This window comes from Mobula birostris, chromosome 14 (assembly GCF_030028105.1).
Source record: "Mobula birostris isolate sMobBir1 chromosome 14, sMobBir1.hap1, whole genome shotgun sequence".
Taxonomy (NCBI): Eukaryota; Metazoa; Chordata; class Chondrichthyes; order Myliobatiformes; family Myliobatidae; genus Mobula; species Mobula birostris.
Window position 1 is genome coordinate 95,466,269 of NC_092383.1, and position 21,523 is coordinate 95,487,791.

The following is a 21,523-nucleotide window of genomic DNA, read 5'->3' on the forward strand; positions in this document are numbered from 1 at the left end:
CCCTACCGTTCATTGTGTAAGACTGACCCTGGGTGATCCTACTGAAATGCAACACCTTGAACTTGTCGGCATTAAACTCCATCTGCCATTTTCAGCCTAGCTGTCCAGCTGTAGATCCAACTACAAGCCATGGCAGTCTTCTTCACTGCCCACTGCACGCCCAATCTTGGTGTCATCTATATTCTCCTAGGAGAATTCACCTGGTAAATCTGTTCAAGTCTGCTTACTCTTCAAGAACAAGGATTCAATAGTCAATCCAAAGTGCAATATAAATTATTTCAGAGAACTTTATTTCTGTTTAAAGTACAATTCACATTTATAAGACAACATTAGAATGTTCTGGGTACCTCCCCCAGGGGCATTTAATACCCAGAGAAACTGTAAGATGAGACAATATGGTTACCGCGTGCTTACACACGAGGTATTTTCTCCAAATATTGTTTTGTCATTTTTTAATCAAAAACAAGCACTTAACATATTTCAAAGCACTCACAGACTGAATAAAAATGCAACACTGCATGTCATATTTTACCAGCTTATATTGTGGCCGGAAGATCAGAGTTTAGTGGTGTGTTATTACAAGTTTCCGTCACTTACACAGTTCAATAATCAAACAGGACCTCAGGAGATAGATAACCTTTGCAGGAAAGTTTGAGAAGTTAGAACGTGAGTTTTACTTTAGTTTTTCTCGAGTAGCCAAAGTCATTGTATTTAAACACATGCCATTGACACAGCAACCAGCCCACGCCTCCCATCCATACAGTGGGCTGCTGAATCTATGGTCCTGTGGTCGCATGGTGCAGAATTAGCAGAAAAAGGAGAAATATACCGTGATCATTAAATTAGCCAGTATCTACATCTACAACATTCTAATTTGATGATCTGAAATTAATCATTTACAGCAGGGGTTCCCAACCTTTATTATGCCGCGGACCCCTACCATTAGCCGAGGGGTCTGTGGCTCCCAGGCTGGCAACCCCTGATTTACAGGATGTTCTAACACTCCCAGCAGGAGTTTGTAGATCAAGCCGCTGTTCACAGGGATCTGGTACTATAGGTCCGTTATCAGAACAAGACCAGCTGTCTGTAGGGCAGTTTGTCTGAAAGGGAAGGCCTGGGCCTTGGGTTTGGGAGCCCTCCGGGGCCGGGGCCTGGGCCTGGGCCACAGTCACCGCAGCTCCGGTTCCTCGGCAAGTGCAGAAGTCCACCCCGCCCGCCACGAGAAACGCGAAGGAGGAGGAGGGTGAGGGAAGATAGACTGAGGGGGGAGAGTGGGTGACAAGTGACAGAGGATAGACTGAGGGAGGGAGGAGGGATTGAGGATATTGTCCCTTGTTCCGGTGCTATTTCAGTGACCGTGCAGCCAGTGAACACACCGGGGTGCCTCCCGCCGCTGTCACTGCGCACACGGAACGTCCGTTCCAGGGGCGGCTGGTGAAGGGGGCAGCCCCAGCCTTGTGCCTCTGACGGAGATCGACTCTTGGTCAATGTGTTAGCATGATCCTTCCTCATCGTGTCAGCTTTCACTTTGGACACTTCCCAACTTCGTCCCCGCTTCCCAACTGAGAATCTAACGACACGTGTGGCAGCCTGGAGCTGGAGGGAGAAGGTTGCAGCGCCCGGCAGATGCAGGTCGTGTCCTACTGCGGCGACATTCTCCCGTTAGTCACCAGGGGTGGCAGGCAGACCTTGACGGTCCAGAGTATTAACAAGCGAGAAGGAAATACTCCCCCCCCCACCCCCACCGCCGTGTCCATGAATCTACCAGGCAGAGTGACCTTGTGGCTTCCGAACCGTGGAGCTCTCTCGCGTCGGGTCCTGCAGGAGCGGAAAGGGAACCAGGCTGATTCAGCCTGCGACTACCCCTCGACGATCCACGTGGATCGGACACATAACGAGCTTGTCAGGAACACGGTCTCAGTGGCCAGTTTGTCTTCCACTGTTGTGTGTGTCCAGGAGGATGAGTGTATGAATGGTGCGTTCTGTAAATGAGCCTATGGAACTGGGGTTGGGAGTGATGGGCAAGGGGAGATTTCACCACTGGTGATAGGTAAACGCTCCACCGATCAGATAGACTCCCTTCCACGCAATCACCAGGTGAGTTATTTTCTGTTCAGAATGAGTACCTCCACTAGCTCTCTAAGTGAAGGCATCTTCCACTAGATCGCAAACTGAACCATACTTACCCTAACTCTTTGTGAGCTAGTGTTTTAATGCTGTTTTCAAATCCAATGCTTTATGCCGAGTTCTTTAGCCAGACGTATAGTACCTTCCGTGAGATCTGACCCCTTGTTCTAGAGCTCCGTGTCCCCCTCCGCTTTCCCTTTCTTCGCTTGCTTCTCCCCCGGTTCTGCACTCGCGGCGTCCTTGCTGCTCTCTCCCTTCTCCTGGGCTTCACCGTTCTGTTTAGGCTTATCGGATTGGCCTTCCGAAGCGGCAGAGAAATATATGCTGTCGTGATCCCGTGCATCCGCTTCCTCGTCCTTGAAAGACGAAGGACAGTTTTAGCAACAGCGACTAATTGGTTAAATTGCACAGAACACGGAACACAGAACACAAAGAACATAAAACACAGAACACAGAACGTAGACCGCAGAACACAGCAGGCCAGGCAGCATCTCTAGGAAGAGGCGCAGTCGACGTTTCAGGCCGAGACCCTTCGTCAGGACTAACTGAAGGAAGAGTGAGTAAGGGATTTGAAAGTGGGAGGGGGAGGGGGAGGGGGAGATCCAAAATGATAGGAGAAGACAGGATGGGGAGGGATGAAGCCAAGAGCTGCACAGGTGATTGGCAAAAGGAGATACGAGAGGATCATGGGACAGGAGGTCTGGGGAGAAAGACAAGGGGGAGGACCCAGAGGATGGGCAAGAGGTATATTCAGAGGGACAGAGGGAGAAAAAGGAGAGTGAGAGAAAGAATGTGTGCATAAAAATAAGTAACAGATGGGGTATGAGGGGGAGGTGGGGCCTTAGCGGAAGTTAGAGAAGTCGATGTTCATGCCATCAGGTTGGAGGCATGAAACGTCGACTGCACCTCTTCCTACAGATGCTGCCTGGCCTGCTGCGTTCACCAGCAACTTTGATGTGTGTTGCTTGAACTTCCAGCATCTGCAGAATTCCTGTTGATTCCGCAGAACACAAGACACTGAACATAGAACAGAGAATCGGAATCAGGTTTATTATCACCGGCATGTGACGTGAAATTTGTTAACTTAGCAGCAGCAGTTCAATGCAGTACAGAATATAGAAGAAAAAAAATAGTAATAAATAAATAAGTAGATCAATTACAGTATATATATTTTGAATATATTAAAAATCATGCAAAAACATAAATAATATATTTAAAAAGTGAGATAGTGTTCAAGGGTTCAATGTCGATTTAGGAACCGGACGGCAGAGGGGAAGAAGCTGTTCCTGAATCGCTGAGTGTGTGCCTTCAGGCTTCTGTATCTCCCACCTGATGGTAACAGTGAGAAAAGGGCATGCCCTGGGTGCTGGAGGTCCTTAATAATGGATGCTGCCTTTCTGAGACACTGCTCCCTAAAGATGTCCTCGGTACTTTGTAGGCTAGTACCCAAGATGGAGCTGACCAGATTTACAACCTTCTGCAGCTTCTTTGAGTCCTGTGCAGTAACGCCTCCATACCAGACAGTGATGCAGCCTGTCAGAATGCTCTTCAAAGTACAACTTGAGAAGTTTTTGAGTGTATTTGTTGACATGCCGAATCTCTTCAAACTCCTAATAATGTAGCTGCTCCCTTGCATTCTTTATAGCACACCACACTCCTTAGCCAACACACCACACTCCTTAAACAACACACCACACTCCTTACCCAACACATCACACTCCTTAGCTAACACACCACACTCCTTAAACAACACACCACACTCCTTAGCCAACACACCACACTCCTTAAACAACACATCACACTCCTTAGCCAACACACCACACTCCTTACCCAACACATCACACTCCTTAGCTAACACACCACACTCCTTAGCTAACACACCACACTCCTTAAACAACACACCACAGTCCTTACCCAACACACCACACTCCTTACCCAACACACCACACTCCTTACCCAACACATCACACTCCTTACCCAACACACCACACTCCTTAAACACACCACACTCCTTACCCAACACATCACACTCCTTAGCCAACACACCACACTCCTTACCCAACACACCACACTCTTTAGCCAACACACAACACTCCTTAGCCAACACATCAGACTCCTTACCCAACACACCACACTCCTTACCCAACACATCACACTCCCTAAACAACACACCACACTCCTTACCCAATACACCACACTCCTTACCAAACACATCAGACTCCTTACCCAACACACCACACTCCTTACCCAATACACCACACTCCTTACCAAACACATCAGACTCCTTACCCAACACACCACACTCCTTAAACAACACACCACACTCCTTAAACAACACACCACACTCCTTAGCCAACACACAACACTCTTTAGCCAACACACAACACTCCTTACCCAACACACCACACTCCTTAAACAACACACCACACTCCTTACCCAACACACCACACTCCTTAGCCAACACATCACACTCCTTAGCCAACACACCACACTCCTTACCCAACACACCACACTCCTTAAACAACACACCACACTCCTTACCCAACACACCACACTCCCAAAACAACACACCACACTCCTTACCCAACACACCACACTCCTTACCTAACACACCACACTCCCTAAACAACACACCACACTCCTTACCCAACACATCACACTCCTTAGCTAACACACCACACTCCTTAAACAACACACCACACTCCTTAAACAACACATCACACTCCTTAGCCAACACACCACACTCCTTACCCAACACATCACACTCCTTAGCTAACACACCACACTCCTTAGCTAACACACCACACTCCTTAAACAACACACCACACTCCTTACCCAACACACCACACTCCTTACCCAACACACCACACTCCTTAAACACACCACACTCCTTACCCAACACATCACACTCCTTAGCCAACACACCACACTCTTTACCCAACACACCACACTCTTTAGCCAACACACAACACTCCTTAGCCAACACATCAGACTCCTTACCCAACACACCACACTCCTTACCCAACACATCACACTCCCTAAACAACACACCACACTCCTTACCCAATACACAACACTCCTTACCCAACACACCACACTCCTTAAACAACACACCACACTCCTTACCCAACACACCACACTCCTTACCCAACACACCACACTCCTTAGCCAACACATCACACTCCTTAGCCAACACACCACACTCCTTACCCAACACACCACACTCCTTAAACAACACACCACACTCCTTACCCAACACACCACACTCCCTAAACAACACACCACACTCCTTACCCAACACACCACACTCCTTACCTAACACACCACACTCCCTAAACAACACACCACACTCCTTACCCAACACATCACACTCCTTAGGTAACACACCACACTCCTTAAACAACACACCACACTCCTTAGCCAACACACCACACTCCTTAAACAACACATCACACTCCTTAGCCAACACACCACACTCCTTACCCAACACATCACACTCCTTAGCTAACACACCACACTCCTTAGCTAACACACCACACTCCTTAAACAACACACCACACTCCTTACCCAACACACCACACTCCTTACCCAACACACCACACTCCTTAAACACACCACACTCCTTACCCAACACATCACACTCCTTAGCCAACACACCACACTCTTTACCCAACACACCACACTCTTTAGCCAACACACAACACTCCTTAGCCAACACACCACACTCCTTAAACAACACACAACACTCCTTACCCAACACACCACACTCCTTAAACAACACACCACACTCCTTACCCAACACACCACACTCCTTACCCAACACATCACACTCCTTAGCCAACACACCACACTCCTTAAACACACCACACTCCTTACCCAACACATCACACTCCTTAGCCAACACACCACACTCCTTACCCAACACACCACACTCTTTAGCCAACACACAACACTCCTTAGCCAACACATCAGACTCCTTACCCAACACACCACACTCCTTACCCAACACATCACACTCCCTAAACAACACACCACACTCCTTACCCAATACACCACACTCCTTACCAAACACATCAGACTCCTTACCCAACACACCACACTCCTTACCCAACACACCGCACTCCTTACCCAACACACCACACTCCTTAAACAACACACCACACTCCTTAGCCAACACACCACACTCTTTAGCCAACACACAACACTCCTTACCCAACACACCACACTCCTTAAACAACACACCACACTCCTTACCCAACACACCACACTCCTAAGCCAACACATCACACTCCTTAGCCAACACACCACACTCCTTACCCAACACACCACACTCCTTAAACAACACACCACACTCCTTACCCAACACACCACACTCCCTAAACAACACACCACACTCCTTACCCAACACACCACACTCCTTAGCTAACACACCACACTCCCTAAACAACACACCACACTCCTTACCCAACACATCACACTCCTCAGCTAACACACCACACTCCTCACCCAACACACCACACTCCTTAGCCAACACACCACACTCCTTAAACAACACATCACACTCCTTAGCCAACACACCACACTCCTTACCCAACACACCACACTCCTTACCCAACACATCACACTCCTTAGCTAACACACCACACTCCTTAGCTAACACACCACACTCCTTAAACAACACACCACACTCCTTACCCAACACACCACACTCCTTACCCAACACACCACACTCCTTAAACACACCACACTCCTTACCCAACACATCACACTCCTTAGCCAACACACCACACTCTTTACCCAACACACCATACTCTTTAGCCAACACACAACACTCCTTAGCCAACACACCACACTCCATAAACAACACACAACACTCCTTACCCAACACACCACACTCCTTAAACAACACACCACACTCCTTACCCAACACACCACACTCCTTACCCAACACATCACACTCCTTAGCCAACACACCACACTCCTTAAACACACCACACTCCTTACCCAACACATCACACTCCTTAGCCAACACACCACACTCCTTACCCAACACACCACACTCTTTAGCCAACACACAACACTCCTTAGCCAACACATCAGACTCCTTACCCAACACACCACACTCCTTACCCAACACATCACACTCCCTAAACAACACACCACACTCCTTACCCAATACACCACACTCCTTACCCAACAGATCAGACTCCTTACCCAACACACCACACTCCTTAAACAACACACCACACTCCTTAAACAACACACCACACTCCTTAGCCAACACACCACACTCTTTAGCCAACACACAACACTCCTTACCCAACACACAACACTCCTCACCAACACACCACACTCCTTAGCCAACACATCACACTCCTTAGCCAACACACCACACTCCTTACCCAACACACCACACTCCTTAAACAACACACCACACTCCTTACCCAATACACCACACTCCTTAAACAACAGATCAGACTCCTTACCCAACACACCACACTCCTTAGCAACACACCACACTCCCTAAACAACACACCACACTCCTTAGCCAACACACCACACTCTTTAGCCAACACACAACACTCCTTACCCAACACACAACACTCCTTAGCCAACACACCACACTCCTTACCCAACACAACCACACTCCTTAAACAACACACCACACTCCTTACCCAACACACCACACTCCTAAACAACACACCACACTCCTTACCCAACACACCACACTCCTTAGCTAACACACCACACTCCCTAAACAACACACCACACTCCTTACCCAACACATCACACTCCTTAGCTAACACACCACACTCCTCACCCAACACACCACACTCCTTAGCCAACACACCACACTCCTTAAACAACACATCACACTCCTTAGCCAACACACCACACTCCTTACCCAACACACCACACTCCTTACCCAACACATCACACTCCTTAGCTAACACACCACACTCCTTAGCTAACACACCACACTCCTTAAACAACACACCACACTCCTTACCCAACACACCACACTCCTTACCCAACACACCACACTCCTTAAACACACCACACTCCTTACCCAACACATCACACTCCTTAGCCAACACACCACACTCTTTACCCAACACACCACACTCTTTAGCCAACACACAACACTCCTTAGCCAACACATCAGACTCCTTACCCAACACACCACACTCCTTACCCAACACATCACACTCCCTAAACAACACACCACACTCCTTACCCAATACACAACACTCCTTACCCAACACACCACACTCCTTAAACAACACACCACACTCCTTACCCAACACACCACACTCCTTACCCAACACACCACACTCCTTAGCCAACACATCACACTCCTTAGCCAACACACCACACTCCTTACCCAACACACCACACTCCTTAAACAACACACCACACTCCTTACCCAACACACCACACTCCCTAAACAACACACCACACTCCTTACCCAACACACCACACTCCTTACCTAACACACCACACTCCCTAAACAACACACCACACTCCTTACCCAACACATCACACTCCTTAGGTAACACACCACACTCCTTAAACAACACACCACACTCCTTAGCCAACACACCACACTCCTTAAACAACACATCACACTCCTTAGCCAACACACCACACTCCTTACCCAACACATCACACTCCTTAGCTAACACACCACACTCCTTAGCTAACACACCACACTCCTTAAACAACACACCACACTCCTTACCCAACACACCACACTCCTTACCCAACACACCACACTCCTTAAACACACCACACTCCTTACCCAACACATCACACTCCTTAGCCAACACACCACACTCTTTACCCAACACACCACACTCTTTAGCCAACACACAACACTCCTTAGCCAACACACCACACTCCTTAAACAACACACAACACTCCTTACCCAACACACCACACTCCTTAAACAACACACCACACTCCTTACCCAACACACCACACTCCTTACCCAACACATCACACTCCTTAGCCAACACACCACACTCCTTAAACACACCACACTCCTTACCCAACACATCACACTCCTTAGCCAACACACCACACTCCTTACCCAACACACCACACTCTTTAGCCAACACACAACACTCCTTAGCCAACACATCAGACTCCTTACCCAACACACCACACTCCTTACCCAACACATCACACTCCCTAAACAACACACCACACTCCTTACCCAATACACCACACTCCTTACCAAACACATCAGACTCCTTACCCAACACACCACACTCCTTACCCAACACACCGCACTCCTTACCCAACACACCACACTCCTTAAACAACACACCACACTCCTTAGCCAACACACCACACTCTTTAGCCAACACACAACACTCCTTACCCAACACACCACACTCCTTAAACAACACACCACACTCCTTACCCAACACACCACACTCCTAAGCCAACACATCACACTCCTTAGCCAACACACCACACTCCTTACCCAACACACCACACTCCTTAAACAACACACCACACTCCTTACCCAACACACCACACTCCCTAAACAACACACCACACTCCTTACCCAACACACCACACTCCTTAGCTAACACACCACACTCCCTAAACAACACACCACACTCCTTACCCAACACATCACACTCCTCAGCTAACACACCACACTCCTCACCCAACACACCACACTCCTTAGCCAACACACCACACTCCTTAAACAACACATCACACTCCTTAGCCAACACACCACACTCCTTACCCAACACACCACACTCCTTACCCAACACATCACACTCCTTAGCTAACACACCACACTCCTTAGCTAACACACCACACTCCTTAAACAACACACCACACTCCTTACCCAACACACCACACTCCTTACCCAACACACCACACTCCTTAAACACACCACACTCCTTACCCAACACATCACACTCCTTAGCCAACACACCACACTCTTTACCCAACACACCATACTCTTTAGCCAACACACAACACTCCTTAGCCAACACACCACACTCCATAAACAACACACAACACTCCTTACCCAACACACCACACTCCTTAAACAACACACCACACTCCTTACCCAACACACCACACTCCTTACCCAACACATCACACTCCTTAGCCAACACACCACACTCCTTAAACACACCACACTCCTTACCCAACACATCACACTCCTTAGCCAACACACCACACTCCTTACCCAACACACCACACTCTTTAGCCAACACACAACACTCCTTAGCCAACACATCAGACTCCTTACCCAACACACCACACTCCTTACCCAACACATCACACTCCCTAAACAACACACCACACTCCTTACCCAATACACCACACTCCTTACCCAACAGATCAGACTCCTTACCCAACACACCACACTCCTTAAACAACACACCACACTCCTTAAACAACACACAACACTCCTTACCCAACACACCACACTCTTTAGCCAACACACAACACTCCTTACCCAACACACAACACTCCTTACCAACACACCACACTCCTTAGCCAACACATCACACTCCTTAGCCTACACAACACACTCCTTACCCAACACACCACACTCCTTAAACAACACACCACACTCCTTACCCAACACACCACACTCCCTAAACAACACACCACACTCCTTACCCAACACACCACACTCCTTAGCTAACACACCACACTCCCTAAACAACACACCACACTCCTTACCCAACACATCACACTCCTTAGCTAACACACCACACTCTCACCCAACACACCACACTCCTTAGCCAACACACCACACTCCTTAAACAACACATCACACTCCTTAGCCAACACACCACACTCCTTACCCAACACACCACACTCCTTACCCAACACATCACACTCCTTAGCTAACACACCACACTCCTTAGCTAACACACCACACTCCTTAAACAACACACCACACTCCTTACCCAACACACCACACTCCTTACCCAACACACCACACTCCTTAAACACACCACACTCCTTACCCAACACATCACACTCCTTAGCCAACACACCACACTCCTTACCCAACACACCACACTCTTTAGCCAACACACAACACTCCTTAGCCAACACACCACACTCCTTAAACAACACACAACACTCCTTACCCAACACACCACACTCCTTAAACAACACACCACACTCCTTACCCAACACACCACACTCCTTACCCAACACATCACACTCCTTAGCCAACACACCACACTCCTTAAACACACCACACTCCTTACCCAACACATCACACTCCTAAGCCAACACACCACACTCCTTACCCAACACACCACACTCTTTAGCCAACACACAACACTCCTTAGCCAACACATCAGACTGCTTACCCAACACACCACACTCCTTACCCAACACATCACACTCCCTAAACAACACACCACACTCCTTACCCAATACACCACACTCCTTACCCAACAGATCAGACTCCTTACCCAACACACCACACTCCTTACCCAACACACCGCACTCCTTACCCAACACATCACACTCCTTACGCAACACATCACACTCCTTAAACAACACACCACACTCCTTAAACAACACACCACACTCCTTAGCCAACACACCACACTCTTTAGCCAACACACAACACTCCTTACCCAACACACCACACTCCTTACCCAACACACCACACTCCTTAGCTAACACACGACACTCCCTAAAACAACACACCACACTCCTTACCCAACACATTACACTCCTTAGCTAACACACCAGACTCCTTAAACAACACACCACACTCCTTAGCCAACACACCACACTCCTTAAACAACACATCACACTCCTTGGCCAACACACCACACTCCTTACCCAACACATCACACTCCTCAGCTAACACACCACACTCCTTAGCTAACACACCACACTCCTTAAACAACACACCACACTCCTTACCCAACACACCACACTCCTTACCCAACACACCACACTCCTTAAACACACCACACTCCTTACCCAACACATCACACTCCTTAGCCAACACACCACACTCCTTACCCAACACACCACACTCTTTAGCCAACACACAACACTCCCTAGCCAACACACCACACTCCTTAAACAACACACAACACTCCTTACCCAACACACCACACTCCTTAAACAACACACCACACTCCTTACCCAACACACCACACTCCCTAAACAACACACCACACTCCTTACCCAATACACCACACTCCTTACCCAACACATCAGACTCCTTACCCAACACACCACACTCCTTACCCAACACATCACACTCCTTAAACAACACACCACACTCCTTAAACAACACACCACACTCCTTAGCCAACACACCACACTCTTCAGCCAACACACAACACTCCTTACCCAACACACCACACTCCTTAAACAACACACCACACTCCTTACCCAACACACCACACTCCTTAGCCAACACATCACACTCCTTAGCCAACACACCACACTCCTTACCCAACACACCACACTCCTTAAACAACACACCACACTCCTTACCCAACACACCACACTCCTTAAACACACCACACTCCTTACCCAACACACCACACTCCTTAGCCAACACACCACACTCCTTAGCCAACACATCACACTCCTTAGCCAACACACCATACTCCCTAAACAACACACCACACTCCTTACCCAACACACCACACTCCCTAAACAACACACCACACTCCTTACCCAACACACCAGACTCCCTAAACAACACACCACACTCCTTACCCAACACACCACACTCCCTAAACAACACACCACACTCCTTACCCAACACACCACACTCCTTACGCAACACACCACACTCCTTACCCAACACACCACACTCCTAAAACAACACATCACACTCCTTAGCCAACACACCACACTCCTTACCCAACACATCACACTCCTTACCCAACACACCACACTCCTTAGCTAACACACCACACTCCCTAAACAACACACCACACTCCTTACCCAACACATCACACTCCTTAGCTAACACACCACACTCCTCACCCAACACACCACACTCCTGAGCCAACACACCACACTCCTTAAACAACACATCACACTCCTTAGCCAACACACCACACTCCTTAAACAACACACCACACTCCTCACCCAACACACCACACTCCTTACCCAACACACCACACTCCTTACCCAACACACCACACTCCTTAGCCAACACACCACACTCCTTACCAATACACCACACTCCTTACCCAACACACTGCACTCCTTAGCCAACACACCGCACTCCTTAAACAACACACCGCACTCCTCACCCAACACACCCCACTCCGCACCCAACACACCACACTCCTTACCCAACACACCACACTCCTTAGCCAACACACCACACTCCTTACCCAACACACCACACTCCTTAAACAACACACCACACTCCTTACCCAACACACCACACTCCTTACCCAACACACCACACTCCTTACGCAACACACCACACTCCTTAAACAACACACCACACTCCTTACCAATACACCACACTCATTACCCAACACACCACACTCCTTAGCCAACACAGCACACTCCTTGGCCAACACACCACACTCATTAGCCAACACACCACACTCCTTACACAACACACCACACTCCTTAAACAACACACCACACTCCTTACCAATACACCACACTCATTACCCAACACATCGCACTCTTTACCCAACACACATTGCACTCCTTACCCAACACACCACACTCCTTAGCCAACACACCACACTCCTTAGCCAACACACCACACTCCTTAAACAACACACCACACTCCTTACCCAACACACCACACTCCCTACCCAACACACCACACTCCTTAGCCAACACACCACACTCCTTAAACACACCACACTCCTTACCCAACACATCACACTCCTTAGCCAACACACCACACTCCTTACCCAATACACCACACTCTTTAGCCAACACACAACACTCCTTAGCCAACACATCACACTCCCTAAACAACACACCACACTCCTTACCCAATACACCACACTCCTTACCCAACACATCAGACTCCTTACCCAACACATCACACTCCTTACCCAACACACCACACTCCTTACCCAACACACCACACTCCTTAAACAACACACCACACTCCTTACCCAACACACCACACTCCTTAGCCAACACATCACACTCCTTAGCCAACACACCACACTCCTTACCCAACACACCACACTCCTTAAACAACACACCACACTCCTTACCCAACACACCACACTCCCTAAACAACACACCACACTCCTTACCCAACATACCACACTCCTTAGCTAACACACCACACTCCCTAAACAACACACCACACTCCTTACCCAACACATCACACTCCTTAGCTAACACACCACACTCCTTAAACAACACACCACACTCCTTAGCCAACACACCACACTCCTTAAACAACACATCACACTCCTTAGCCAACACACCACACTCCTTACCCAACACATCACACTCCTTAGCTAACACACCACACTCCTTAGCTAACACACCACACTCCTTAAACAACACACCACACTCCTTACCCAACACACCACACTCCTTACCCAACACACCACACTCCTTAAACACACCACACTCCTTACCCAACACATCACACTCCTTAGCCAACACACCACACTCCTTACCCAACACACCACACTCCTTAAACAACACACAACACTCCTTACCCAACACACCACACTCCTTAAACAACACACCACACTCCTTACCCAACACACCACACTCCTTACCCAACACATCACACTCCTTAGCCAACACACCACACTCCTTAAACACACCACACTCCTTACCCAACACACCACACCCTTTAGCCAACACACAACACTCCTTAGCCAACACATCAGACTCCTTACCCAACACACCACACTCCTTACCCAACACATCACACTCCCTAAACAACACACCACACTCCTTACCCAATACACCACACTCCTTACCCAACACATCAGACTCCTTACCCAAAACACCACACTCCTTACCCAACACATCACACTCCTTACGCAACACATCACACTCCTTAAACAACACACCACACTCCTTAAACAACACACCACACTCCTTAGCCAACACACCACACTCTTTAGCCAACACACAACACTCCTTACCCAACACACCACACTCCTTAAACAACACACCACACTCCTTACCCAACACACCACACTCCTTAGCCAACACATCACACTCCTTAGCCAACACATCACACTCCTTAGCCAACACACCACACTCCTTACCCAACACACCACACTCCTTAAACAACACACCACACTCCTTACCCAACACACCACACTCCCTAAACAACACACCACACTCCTTACCCAACACACCACACTCCCTAAACAACACACCACACTCCTTACCCAACACACCACACTCCTTACGCAACACACCACACTCCTTACCCAACACACCACACTCCTTAAACAACACATCACACTCCTTAGCCAACACACCACACTCTTTAGCCAACACACAACACTCCTTACCCAACACACCACACTCCTTAAACAACACACCACACTCCTTACCCAACACACCACACTCCTTAGCCAACACACCACACTCCTTCGCCAACACACCACACTCCTTACCCAACACACCACACTCCTTAAACAACACACCACACTCCTTACCCAACACACCACACTCCTTAAACAACACACCGCACTCCTTACCCAACACAGCACACTCCTTAGCCAACACACCACACTCGTTAGCCAACACATCACACTCCTTAGCCAACACACCACACTCCCTAAACAACACACCACACTCCTTACCCAACACACCACACTCCCTAAACAACACACCACACTCCTTACCCAACACACCACACTCCCTAAACAACACACCACACTCCTTACCCAACACACCACACTCCTTACGCAACACACCACACTCCTTACCCAACACACCACACTCCTTAAACAACACATCACACTCCTTAGCCAACACACCACACTCCTTACCCAACACATCACACTCCTTACCCAACACACCGCACTCCTTACCCAACACACCGCACTCCTTAGCCAACACACCGCACTCCTTACCCAACATACCGCATTCCTTAGCCAACACACCACACTCCTTAAACAACACACCACACTCCTTACCCAACACACCACACTCCTTAGCCAACACACCACACTCCTTACCCAACACACCACACTCTTTAAACAACACACCACACTCCTCACCCAACACACCACACTCCTTACCCAACACACCACACTCCTTACCCAATACACCACACTCCTTAGCCAACACACCACACTCCTTACCAATACACCGCACTCCTTACCCAACACACCGCACTCCTTAGCCAACACACCGCACTCCTTAAACAACACACCGCACTCCTCACCCAACACACCGCACTCCTCACCCAACACACCGCACTCCTTACCCAACACACCACACTCCTTAGCCAACACACCACACTCCTTAGCCAACACACCACACTCGTTAGCCAACACATCACACTCCTTAGCCAACACACCACACTCCTTAGCCAACACATCACACCCCTTAGCCAACACACCACACTCCTTACCCAACACACCACACTCCTTAAACAACACACCACACTCCTTACCTAACACACCACACTCCCTAAACAACACACCACACTCCTTACCCAACACACCACACTCCCTAAACAACACACCACACTCCTTACCCAACACACCACACTCCTTACGCAACACACCACACTCCTTACCCAACACACCACACTCCTTAAACAACACATCACACTCCTTAGCCAACACACCACACTCTTTAGCCAACACACAACACTCCTTACCCAACACACCACACTCCTTAAACAACACACCACACTCCTTACCCAACACACCACACTCCTTAGCCAACACATCACACTCCTTAGCCAACACACCACACTCCTTACCCAACACACCACACTCCTTAAACAACACACCACACTCCTTACCCAACACACCACACTCCTTAAACAACACACCACACTCCTTACCCAACACACCACACTCCTTAGCCAACACACCACACTCGTTAGCCAACACATCACACTCCTTAGCCAACACACCACACTCCCTAAACACACCACACTCCTTACCCAACAGACCACACTCCCTAAACAACACACCACACTCCTTACCCAACACACCACACTCCCTAAACAACACACCACACTCCTTACCCAACACACCACACTCCCTAAACAACACACCACACTCCTTACCCAACACACCACACTCCTTACGCAACACACCACACTCCTTACCCAACACACCACACTCCTTAAACAACACATCACACTCCTTAGCCAACACACCACACTCCTTACCCAACACATCACACTCCTTACCCAACACACCGCACTCCTTACCCAACACACCGCACTCCTTAGCCAACACACCGCACTCCTTACCCAACATACCGCATTCCTTAGCCAACACACCACACTCCTTAAACAACACACCACACTCCTTACCCAACACACCACACTCCTTAGCCAACACACCACATTCCTTACCCAACACACCACACTCCTTAAACAACACACCACACTCCTCACCCAACACACCACACTCCTTACCCAACACACCACACTCCTTACCCAACACACCACACTCCTTAGCCAACACACCACACTCCTTACCAATACACCGCACTCCTTACCCAACACACCGCACTCCTTAGCCAACACACCGCACTCCTTAAACAACACACCGCACTCCTCACCCAACACACCACACTCCTTACGCAACACACCACACTCCTTACCCAACACACCACACTCCTTAAACAACACACCACACTCCTTACCCAACACACCACACTCCTTAAACAACACATCACACTCCTTAGCCAACACACCACACTCCTTACCCAATACACCACACTCTTTAGCCAACACATCACACTCCCTAAACAACACACCACACTCCTTACCCAATACACCACACTCCTTACCCAACACATCAGACTCCTTACCCAACACATCACACTCCTTACCCAACACACCACACTCCTTACCCAACACACCACACTCCTTAAACAACACACCACACTCCTTACCCAACACACCACACTCCTTAGCCAACACATCACACTCCTTAGCCAACACACCACACTCCTTACCCAACACACCACACTCCTTAAACAACACACCACACTCCTTACCCAACACACCACACTCCCTAAACAACACACCACACTCCTTACCCAACATACCACACTCCTTAGCTAACACACCACACTCCCTAAACAACACACCACACTCCTTACCCAACACATCACACTCCTTAGCTAACACACCACACTCCTTAAACAACACACCACACTCCTTAGCCAACACACCACACTCCTTAAACAACACATCACACTCCTTAGCCAACACACCACACTCCTTACCGAACACATCACACTCCTTAGCTAACACACCACACTCCTTAGCTAACACACCACACTCCTTAAACAACACACCACACTCCTTACCCAACACACCACACTCCTTACCCAACACACCACACTCCTTAAACACACCACACTCCTTACCCAACACATCACACTCCTTAGCCAACACACCACACTCCTTACCCAACACACCACACTCCTTAAACAACACACAACACTCCTTACCCAACACACCACACTCCTTAAACAACACACCACACTCCTTACCCAACACACCACACTCCTTACCCAACACATCACACTCCTTAGCCAACACACCACACTCCTTAAACACACCACACTCCTTACCCAACACATCACACTCCTTAGCCAACACACCACACTCCTTACCCAACACACCACACTCTTTAGCCAACACACAACACTCCTTAGCCAACACATCAGACTCCTTACCCAACACACCACACTCCTTACCCAACACATCACACTCCCTAAACAACACACCACACTCCTTACCCAATACACCACACTCCTTACCCAACACATCAGACTCCTTACCCAACACACCACACTCCTTACCCAACACATCACACTCCTTACGCAACACATCACACTCCTTAAACAACACACCACACTCCTTAAACAACACACCACACTCCTTAGCCAACACACCACACTCTTTAGCCAACACACAACACTCCTTACCCAACACACCACACTCCTTAAACAATACACCACACTCCTTACCCAACACACCACACTCCTTAGCCAACACATCACACTCCTTAGCCAACACATCACACTCCTTAGCCAACACACCACACTCCTTACCCAACACACCACACTCCTTAAACAACACACCACACTCCTTACCCAACACACCACACTCCCTAAACAACACACCACACTCCTTACCCAACACACCACACTCCCTAAACAACACACCACACTCCTTACCCAACACACCACACTCCTTACGCAACACACCACACTCCTTACCCAACACACCACACTCCTTAAACAACACATCACACTCCTTAGCCAACACACCACACTCTTTAGCCAACACACAACACTCCTTACCCAACACACCACACTCCTTAAACAACACACCACACTCCTTACCCAACACACCACACTCCTTAGCCAACACATCACACTCCTTAGCCAACACACCACACTCCTTACCCAACACACCACACTCCTTAAACAACACACCACACTCCTTACCCAACACACCACACTCCTTAAACAACACACCGCACTCCTTACCCAACACAGCACACTCCTTAGCCAACACACCACACTCGTTAGCCAACACATCACACTCCTTAGCCAACACACCACACTCCCTAAACAACACACCACACTCCTTACCCAACACACCACACTCCCTAAACAACACACCACACTCCTTACCCAACACACCACACTCCCTAAACAACACACCACACTCCTTACCCAACACACCACACTCCCTAAACAACACACCACACTCCTTACCCAACACACCACACTCCTTACGCAACACACCACACTCCTTACCCAACACACCACACTCCTTAAACAACACATCACACTCCTTAGCCAACACACCACACTCCTTACCCAACACATCACACTCCTTACCCAACACACCGCACTCCTTACCCAACACACCGCACTCCTTAGCCAACACACCGCACTCCTTACCCAACATACCGCATTCCTTAGCCAACACACCACACTCCTTAAACAACACACCACACTCCTTACCCAACACACCACACTCCTTAGCCAACACACCACACTCCTTACCCAACACACCACACTCCTTAAACAACACACCACACTCCTCACCCAACACACCACACTCCTTACCCAACACACCACACTCCTTACCCAATACACCACACTCCTTAGCCAACACACCACACTCCTTACCAATACACCGCACTCCTTACCCAACACACCGCACTCCTTAGCCAACACACCGCACTCCTTAAACAACACACCGCACTCCTCACCCAACACACCGCACTCCTCACCCAACACACCGCACTCCTTACCCAACACACCACACTCCTCAGCCAACACACCACACTCCTCAGCCAACACACCACACTCGTTAGCCAACACATCACACTCCTTAGCCAACACACCACACTCCTTAGCCAACACATCACACCCCTTAGCCAACACACCACACTCCTTACCCAACAGACCACACTCCTTAAACAACACACCACACTCCTTACCCAACACACCACACTCCCTAAACAACACACCACACTCCTTACCCAACACACCACACTCCCTAAACAACACACCACACTCCTTACCCAACACACCACACTCCTTACGCAACACACCACACTCCTTACCCAACACACCACACTCCTTAAACAACACATCACACTCCTTAGCCAACACACCACACTCTTTAGCCAACACACAACACTCCTTACCCAACACACCACACTCCTTAAACAACACACCACACTCCTTACCCAACACACCACACTCCTTAGCCAACACATCACACTCCTTAGCCAACACACCACACTCCTTACCCAACACACCACACTCCTTAAACAACACACCACACTCCTTACCCAACACACCACACTCCTTAAACAACACACCACACTCCTTACCCAACACACCACACTCCTTAGCCAACACACCACACTCGTTAGCCAACACATCACACTCCTTAGCCAACACACCACACTCCCTAAACACACCACACTCCTTACCCAACAGACCACACTCCCAAAACAACACACCACACTCCTTACCCAACACACCACACTCCCTAAACAACACACCACACTCCTTACCCAACACACCACACTCCCTAAACAACACACCACACTCCTTACCCAACACACCACACTCCTTACGCAACACACCACACTCCTTACCCAACACACCTCACTCCTTAAACAACACATCACACTCCTTAGCCAACACACCACACTCCTTA

At 48.9% G+C, this 21,523-nt stretch overlaps 1 protein-coding gene across 2 annotated transcripts in view; it reads right to left on the bottom strand.

Annotated features, from left to right (window-relative positions):
* Positions 1–273: 273 nt before the first annotated feature.
* cd34 (CD34 molecule) overlaps positions 274–21,523 on the bottom strand; it is a 75,253-nt gene continuing 54,003 nt past the window's right edge. For both annotated transcript variants that reach the window (XM_072278998.1, XM_072278999.1), the window contains one exon: positions 274–2,483. In XM_072278998.1, the coding sequence (XP_072135099.1) occupies positions 2,295–2,483 (189 nt within the window). In that variant the 3' untranslated portion in view covers positions 274–2,294. The remainder of the gene's footprint in view (positions 2,484–21,523) is intronic.